The sequence below is a fragment of the Cebus imitator genome, unplaced genomic scaffold (assembly GCF_001604975.1).
Source record: "Cebus imitator isolate Cc_AM_T3 unplaced genomic scaffold, Cebus_imitator-1.0 Scaffold537, whole genome shotgun sequence".
NCBI classification, from domain to species: domain Eukaryota; kingdom Metazoa; phylum Chordata; class Mammalia; order Primates; family Cebidae; genus Cebus; species Cebus imitator.
This window is the reverse complement of record NW_016107852.1, coordinates 136182-145299: the sequence shown is the minus strand read 5'-3', so window position 1 is coordinate 145299 and position 9118 is coordinate 136182. Positions and strand designations below refer to the sequence as shown.

The 9118-nt window shown below is 42.7% G+C and overlaps 1 protein-coding gene and 1 long non-coding RNA gene across 2 annotated transcripts in view; one reads left to right on the top strand and one right to left on the bottom strand.

Moving 5' to 3' along the window:
• CCNI (cyclin I) overlaps nucleotides 1–7871 on the bottom strand; it is a 33418-nt gene extending 25547 nt beyond the window's left edge. Inside the window, exon 1 of the mRNA XM_017514787.1 lies at nucleotides 6867–7871. Coding sequence (XP_017370276.1) covers nucleotides 6867–6938 — 72 coding nt within the window. The 5' untranslated portion in view covers nucleotides 6939–7871. The remainder of the gene's footprint in view (nucleotides 1–6866) is intronic.
• On the top strand, nucleotides 1782–3515 carry LOC108293428. The gene is made up of 2 exons (XR_001820685.2): nucleotides 1782–1971; nucleotides 2278–3515. It is a non-coding gene; the product is annotated as an uncharacterized LOC108293428 (long non-coding RNA).
• Nucleotides 7872–9118: the final 1247 nt, after the last annotated feature.

The following is a 9118-nucleotide window of genomic DNA, read 5'->3' as shown; positions in this document are numbered from 1 at the left end:
AAAAAAAAAAAAAAAAAAAGAAAAGAAATTGCTAAAGAATGTGAAAAGGTTTAGCTAGATTTGTTGAAAACTAAGCAAAAAGGTAATTAACTTCAGAAAAAGATTTTAAGAAAGTAAATAATATATCACAATATTTATACAACAATACTAGTGAAAACACTGAATAGGGATCTCAACATAACTACATTGGGAGGACGTGGAGACATAACTATGGATATTGGAAAAGGGTAAAATAAAAGCCACGTCTTTACATTTCATAGTAGAAAATCCATGTATCTCAAACTGAAATGTCAAAAACAGCAGTAGGGCAAGTTATTTGAAAATGTGATCCTAAATAACAAGAGAAGCAGGAGAGGGTTGGCGGTGGCTAATCTCTGCGGAGTAAGAAAAGGGTGAGAAAAGCCTAGAGTAGGAGAATGCTGTTTTTCATTATAAATTTCGCTAACGATTTGACTTTCTCAACTATAGCTATATTAGCTTCTCAATGTAGCTATATTACATACTTCAGATTTATGGCCTCTAAGAATTTTTTAAAACATCCAGAATTAACATGTGAAGAGTTCCAATTTTTTTTTAATTTAAAAATTTGAAAAAGCCAAAAACAGCAAACCAGTTCTTTCATTTCCATTCTATCCCACCTCCATCTACTATCCTCTTTCCTATGTACTACTTCACATAAGCTACCTACTTGCTTCTCAACTTGCCAGGGATTAACTCTGGTTAACTAAATTATGATTTTGTTAATTTTTACGTCTTTAAACTCCTGCATTTTTGCAAATCTTAAATTAGCATGAAATATTTTCATACTAAGACAATGAAGTATAAATAACTAAGGAAAAAGAACTAATACTAATCCAAAAAGACCTATCTCAAAGGTAATTTCTTTTAAAAACTCTTGATTCTTTAATCATGTCATAAAGCAGCTTTCCACTAATTCCCCAACTAGATTATAAATTCCTGGCCAGGCACGGTGGCTCGTGCCTGTAATCCTAGCACTTTGGAAGGCTGAGGTGGATCCAGGAGTTCAACGCCAGCCTCAGCAACGTGGTAAAACTCCATCTCTATAAAACATCCAAAAATTAGGCAGGCATGGTGGTGTGTGCCTGTGGTCCAAGCTACTTGGGAGGCTGAGGTGGAAGGAAGGCTTGAGCCTGGGAGGTTGAGGATGCAGTGAGCCAAAATCATGCCACTGCATTCCAGCCCCAGCAACAGAATGAGACCCTTCTCTAAATAAAGAAATTCCTTTGCAGTCACATCTGCCAATATCATCTTTTTGTTACTCACTGCGTCCACACCACAGTACTCTGACAAAACAGAGACCCAATCAATTGTTCTAGTTTCAACTGCTGAGGCCCAAAACAAAAACATACAACCAAAAACAAAACTCTACCCACACCTGCCCCAACCCACTGTATGTGGAGTTTTGGTACCTTCTTTTGATACATCCTTGTTCAGAACCTTAACCCAACAAAATCTAATCTCTTTCACACCAATCTTTCCCATCTTTGAAGGGTGCTGTCATGCTCACCAATTCATCTTTTTCATAGCTGAAAACTTTGATAGTACCTCACAATATTTTACCTCTTCTAAATTAGCTTTAATTTTACCATAAATGCAGTCTAAAATCATTTTTTTTTTTTTTGCCTTTTTTTTTTTTGAGACAACAGTCTCAGTCTGTTGCCCAGGCTGAAGTGCAGCGGCACGATCTCGGCTCACTGCAACTTCCATCTCCTAGGCTCAAGTGATTCTCCTCCCTCAGCCTCCTGAGTCACTGAGATTGCAGGCACGTGCAGAGAGAGAGAGAGACACATGAGACACAGAGACACACACACACACACACACACACACACACACACACGTGAAAAGGATTAAACTAGGTTCAAAGGATTCGTGTTCTCCAATTGCCTACAATTAAAGCCCTCAGTATGACTTTCAAATATTTAAATTGTAATAAATTTTTTTAAAACAAAGGTATCTGGGCCGGGCGCGGTGGCTCAAGCCTGTAATCCCAGCACTTTGGGAGGCCGAGGCGGGTGGATCGCGAGGTCAAGAGATCGAGACCATCCTGGTCAACATGGTGAAACCCCGTCTCTACTAAAAATACAAAAAATTAGCTGGGCATGGTGGTGCGTGCCTGTAATCCCAGCCACTCNAGGCAGGAGAATTGCCTGAACCCAGGAGGCGGAGGTTGCAGTGAGCCGAGATTGCGCCATTGCACTCCAGCCTGGGTAACAAGAGTGAAACTCCGTCTCAAAAAGAAAAAAAAAAAAAACAAAGGTATCTGGTCAAAGAAGAGTCACAAGGGAAATCAGAAAATACTTTGAGATGAAAGAAAATGAAGACAACATACCAAAACTTATCAGATACAATTGAAGCGGTGCTTAGAAATAATTCCTTAAAATGCCTCTACTAAAAAAGGGCATCTCAAATAAACAGCCTAATCTTCCACCTTTAAGATAATGGAAAAAAAAAAGTAAATTGTTCCAAAAGCAAGACAGAAGCAAGGAAATACTAAATACTAGAATGGAAACTAATGAAGTAGAGAGTACAAAAACTGCAGTGAAAAGTCAATGAAACCAGAAGCTGATTCTTTGAAAAGATCAAAATAGACAAACCTTTAGCCAGCTAGATTGACCAAGAAAATACAGAGGACAAATTACTAAATCAGAAATAAAAACAGGCCATCATTACCTAGCTTACAGAAATAAAAATTATACTAATAAAAAAGAAAAAGAAAAATTATAAAAAAAACTTTTATGTACAACTATATGCAACTAAATAGGAAAATTTAGATGAATTAGTCCAGTTTCCAGAAATAAAAAATCCCAAAACTTAAGAAATAAAAACCTGCACTGGTGAGATAATTCCAAAAGAAAAAAAGAAAAGAAATAAAAAAGCTGAGTAGTTGTATAACAAAAGATTTAAATGGTAATTTTTTTAAATAGTAATTTTTTAAAGCACCGTCAAAGAAAAATCCATGCCCAGGTGGCTTCACTGGTTAATTCTACCAACCATTTTCAGAAAAACTGACAGCAATTCTTTACAAATGCTTCCCAATTTATTCTTTGAAGTCAGTTATTACCCTGCTACCAAGACCAGACAGACATCACTAGAAAACTATAGATTGGTGTTTCTTCTGAAATGCAAAATTTCTCAACAAAATACTAGCAAACTGAATCCAGCGATATAAACAAAGGATTATATACCACAACCAACTGGGATTTGTTCCAGGAATGCAAGCTTGTTTCAAGATTCAGAAATAAATGCAATACATTATAAATAGAAAAAAAAAAAAAAAAGGAATCACTCTTTGGTCACTCTAGAGAAAACTAACAACAACAACAAAAAAGTTAAAATTTCCTTAAACTTTAAAAAATGGGACAAAAGGTGGGGCATGGTGAGTGCTTGCCTGTGATCCCAGAACTACATGAGGCAGAAGTGAGAGGAGCACTCAAGGACAGGAGTCTGAAACCAGCCTGGACAACAGAGTGAGACCCCTGTCTCTACCAAAAAAATTTTTTTAATTAGCCAAGCATGATGTTGCACGCCTGCTTGCTGACTTAGCTACTCAGGAGGTTCAGGGGTGAGAGGACTACGAAAGCTAAGGAGCTTGAGGCTGCAGTCAGCTATGATTATACCACCTCACTCCAGCCTGGGCAACAAAGTGATAATCTCTTAAAAAGAAAAAACTAAAACAGGATACAAATAATTGCAAGACAAAAACAATGGGGGATACCTTTGGGGATGCTACAGATTCAATGAGACCATAGAAAAATTGGCTGCACGGGGTGGCTCATGCCTGTAATGCCAGCACTTTGGGAGGCCAAGGTAGGTGGATTACTTGAGGCCAGGAGTTTGAGACCGGCCTGGCCAACATAGTAAGACCCTGTCTCCAATAAAAATACAAAAATGAGCCAGGCAAGACAGTGCATGCCTGTCGTCCCAGCCATTCAGTAGGCTGAGGCAGGAGAACTGCTTGAACCCAGGAGGTGGAGGTTGCAGTGAGCCGAGATCATGCCACTGAATTATAGCCTGCACGACAGAGGGAAACTGTCTGAAGAAAATAAACACAAATATAGAAAAGAAGCTGCAATACCTGATCCTCAACTGAATGCTGTATTGGAAGGAGACAAATGGTGTAAAGGTCATTAGTGGGTCAAATGACATAATTGGGACAGATTACACAAGTCAATGTATCGAATGCTAAATTTACCAAAAATGAAAAATTCGCTGTGATTCCATAAGAGAATATTACTATTCTTGTGAAATATTTAGCAGTAAAGGGTCATATGTATGTTCTACATAAAGAGAACAAAAGACAAGACCAGTAAGACATACTATGATACAGAAATCACGGGCTTTGGTTTTTTTTTACTGACAAAACAAAAGCCTATTTTCTAATGTGAAACACACATTTAGTTAGATTAATAAATTCTGCTAAGAAATAAAATGTGAACATTTAAAATACAATTTTACTGTTTTAAAAAACAACTATATAGTTCTATCTTGTTACTGTAAGCCTAATTGTTGGTCACATCCAATTTTGCATGCTTTTTAGAAAAGCAGGAAATAACAGAAGACTATATTTTGGTTGGCATTTTTTTACACACATACAAGTTTAAACCAGTTTCACATTTCTCCTCCCATTTGCTCAATTGCTGCTGCTTCTCCTTTCTCCACGCTTATCAAATGTCTGAGGTAATAGGTAATGCTTATTGTACAGCATAACTACTTCAGATATATATACACGGCCCCCTGCTGCTCCGAGGAAAAGTGCTGCACAGTGCTGGGTATACAATATAAACAACTTCACTAATATGTATTATTGTATTTACTATCATCATCATACCAATTCCATTAATAATCCTGTACTGGTGATGAGTTCTGAATCTTAGTTCCCATTCTGAAAGGAGGGATTAATGTGACCATACAAGACACCTGAAGTTCTACCATTCCCTCCTTGACTTTATGCGTTAGAAACAATAAATTAAAGGTACTTGCAATTCCAAGTTTCCTGGAATCTCCAAGGATGTACTTTCCTGATCTCCAAGGATGTACGAAAACTGTTCTTTCAACTTTAAATGTCCCCTGGCTCATACCTACCTTCCTAAAGTTGCCATCAGTCTGTAAGACTCTAAATTTGTGCAGTTGTGCCCTGCCTTCCTTCATCTGTACTTGGACATAATTCTACTTTTACATTTAATTGCTTTGTGATTGGAAGACTTGCCTTTCCTATTATAATGAATTCTTTGATGTCCATCTCCAGAATTTAGCATTATGCCTAATAAATAACAGCTTCACTTGTAAAAAGCTTAACAAGTAAAGCGCCCAGTGCTTACTACTTGGCCACCTATTGTTCAAAGTGCTATGCCATATTAACTCATGTAATCTTCCCACAACTTCATGAAATTGGTATTAGTAAGTCCATTTTTTTCTAGTTTTTAATTTTTTCACTACACCCCCATTTCAGCCATAAAGCCCATTTTAAAGACGAAGAAACATACACAGGAAGATGTTTATTTTTAATGTATTACACAATCAAAATAAAACACAGACTCAGCTTCCAATCTTGAGCAAGACACATTGTAAGACCCATTCTAACCTACTAGGATGTCACATTACCACATAAACTCACTATCTGTAACTGCAGATCAACTTTACTGAACTTCCCTAACACATGCTGATTGTGTATTTCTTGATACTTCATCAGTATTAAGAAATTTCTAGTCCAGAGGCTCAGAATCTCTCTGAAATTCTCTGGTCCCAAATTAACCAATCTAAATCTATTCCATCCATTATTTCTTAATCTGTTTGACCAATCCTTTCTATTTCATCTGCCACAAACGACCTAGAAAAGCTAGCAGTTATTTCAACAAATCCATTCTCAGGTCAGAGACCACACAGCGTAGAGTCAGACTTAATTCTGGCTACCGGGTTTTAGCCCTGTTGCCTAAGGAGAAAGTTAATCTTGTAGGTCTCAGTTTTCCTCATCCGTAAGATGAGGCTCCTACTACCAGCCTTGGAAGGATTAAATGAATTGCAAGCCACTTAGGAGAATGCCTGGCAGATAAGCCTCAAGTGTTGTTATTTAACATCATTATTGTAATGCTCTGCTGCTCAACACAGAGTGGCTCCCTACTGACAGAATAAAATCTAAATATTTTAGTTCAGAGTCTGAATCCATTCTACCTCCCGAAACGCCTCCCACTGTTGTGCTACCCAATTCTCAACTTCTGCCAAAACGATGTGCAACGAACCCCAGCTCCATCAGAGGCCCATTTGCCCTCCTTCAAATTCCGGTATTTAATCTGGCTTTTTGGGTACAACTCAAATCTCACCTCCTCCGGATTTCCCTACTCACCCGCCCCAAGCCCTGGGTAATGTTGCCCTCCCCCGAATTTCCCAGCACCGGAGTTTCACCCCATTCACTTGGCATTGACTCCGCTTTGCAAAGTTAGGCATCTTCCCGGAGTCCCCGCAGGACCGTTCAGGCTGAAGGTGGGGGCGTGTCCCTTCTTTGTGTATAAACACAGGCTCGCCGAGCCTCCAACACGCACTATAGAGTAGGTAATTTGCTGCTGCCACACACACACACACACACGTTACTCGCTAACACAAAAACTGGCCCTAAAGAGAACACAGTAGGGCCGTTTTCAACTGGGCAGGTGCCAGGTCTGTTTGGGGCGGGAGGACGAGAGGGCGGCCCCGAGGTTCACCGGGGTGGGGGGGATGCGGGAGGGCGGGTCACCGGCAAGCAGAGCCACCTACGGGTGCTGCCACTCGGGTGGCGCAGTGGGAGCTGCGGGGCCCCAGCGCGTCGGCGCCGGCCGCGGAGACGCGTCAAGCCCCCCGCCCCCGCCCCTCACCTTTTCCTCCTCTTCCTCCTCCTCCTCCTCCCCGGCAGAGCTGTAGGCCTCACAATGGTGACGAGGGGTCATCCGGGGGCCCGTTACCACCTCATTCTGCTCGACGCGCGGCGGCGATGCGCGCGGGACGACGGGGCTGACTGAGAAGGGAGAAGAGGCGGAAGCGGGCCGGGGGACGCGGGCGCTAGCGCTCGAGCGGGACGCACAGCTGCGGCCTCTGGGTTCGTCAGCGAATTAGTTCCATGATGACCCCCGGCCTGAGGCCGCGGCCGCTCGAGCCCGGGTGGGGAGGGGGCTCCCTCTCGCCATAGGGCGGCGGGGGCCGGGGAGAGGCGGGGGGTGAGACCGGCTCTGCCCCTGCCCGGGGAAAGCGCCTCCGAGGGGAAATGGTGAAAGTGGGGGAGGGAAAAAAAAAAAAAAAAGAAAGGGGAAAGGGGGGGAAAAAAATAAGAAAAAGCGAGGCAGAGGCGCTGCCGCGTCCGCCCGCGGGGAAGGCTGGGGAGGGAGGGGAAGGGAGGAAGAAGTGCCGGCTTCCTCGGCTCCGCCCTCGCGGATCGATTCCTAGACTCGCCTACTCCTTGTAAACAACGCGAATTGGTCTTTCACCCTTTCTCTTCCTCTCCGCCGCCTTCGGGGCCCAACGAAAGTACGGAGAAGTCCCGCCAAAAGGAGACGGGCTGGGGAAGTCGTTGGCACTGGGATGGAAAGAGGGAGGACATTTTCTGGGGGCTAAGAAAAGCCGAAGGTGCGTGGACTCATTTTCCTTGAAGGAGCGAAGGGTTGCTTGCAGTCTGCGCGGTGACGTCAGCGTCTCCAGGCTCTGCTGAGGAGGCGTGCGGTGGCCGGAGAGTGCGCTGCGCAGGCGCCCGGGGAAGAAAGAAGCGGCCGAGCGCTGAGCTTGGGGGAAGGGTTCTCACGGTCGGCTCTCCTGGTCCAGCCTAGCGTAGCTTGGTTCTATCCAGCCTTACTCATCTCCAGGCTCTTAGAAGGGTTCACTGGAAAGGGGCTACTGATCTCTCGGGTGGAGATCTTGCATGGTTTGTTGACCTAGCAAAATATGTGTTCTCTTCTTACCGTTGACGTGTAAATAGAATGCGGTTTTTCTCGCTGCCACAGCGTGTGGGTGGAGGGAGATTCTGAAGGGTTTTAGAAATCGGAAAATTAGGGAGAGTCATATCATGGATACTCAAAGCCTCAGCGAAAACCATAAATTATGCTGCTGACGGCGAGGAACCTGCTTGGCAATGCGCCAAAGGGATTTTTTTTTTTTCCCCCTTGAGACTGTCGCCCAGTCTGGAGTGCGGTGGCGCGATCTCGGATCCTTGCAACCTTCCACTCCCGGTTCAAGCAGTTCTCTGCCTTAGCCTCCCAAGTGGCTGGGATTATAGGCGTCTGCCCCCACTCCCGGCTAATTTTTGTATTTTTAGTATAGACGAGGTTTCAACCATCTTGGCCAGGCTGCTCTTGAATTCCTGACCTCGTGATCCACCCACCTCGGTCTCCCAAAGTGCTGGGATTGCAGGCATGAGCCACTGCGCGCCCAGCCTCGCCAAGGGTATTTTATCCACTTAACCAACACGTCAGACTATTTCAGAATAGGCTTTATTAACAGGTGCTTAATGAATGTGTGGTGACGTAAATGGGTTTATTTGGGGTTCTGTTAGTACAAATGGTAACTTTTTGCTATTTTAATTGTTAATTATCTAAAAATGTGTGGTATTACATATTTTTAAATAATTAAAATTTAAAAGAAGAGAAGGGCTAGATCTCAACCATTTATAGAAGTACCGTTTTTTCCCCCATTTCTTTTATATACCTATTTTAACTGTCAGTGAAAAAATATTTATTGAGCTTTAGTGGCCGGACTTTTAGCAAACTGAAAGTAGCCAAGGCAGACATAGCTCCTGTCTTCATGGAGTTTGCAGTCCAAACAGAGGATAACCATTGAGCTAATTATCACTATTTAAAATTACCAAGTACATTTATTATTCACTTGTACATGTATTCCCCTCCCTAGAATATAAGGTTGCAGATGGCAGGGATCTTGCATGTTTTGTTTCACCCTGTATCCCTGCATATAGAAGGATCTCAATATTTGACCAAGTAAACAATTCTAGCATCAAAACCATTAAGATGGAAAATCGCCGGCTGCTTTGGAAACACTGGCCTTTTGCCTGGTATCAGAGAACGTTTTTCTGAAGAAGTGACATTTAAGGTGAGACTTGAAAGCACTGGGCAAAGAATGATACAGG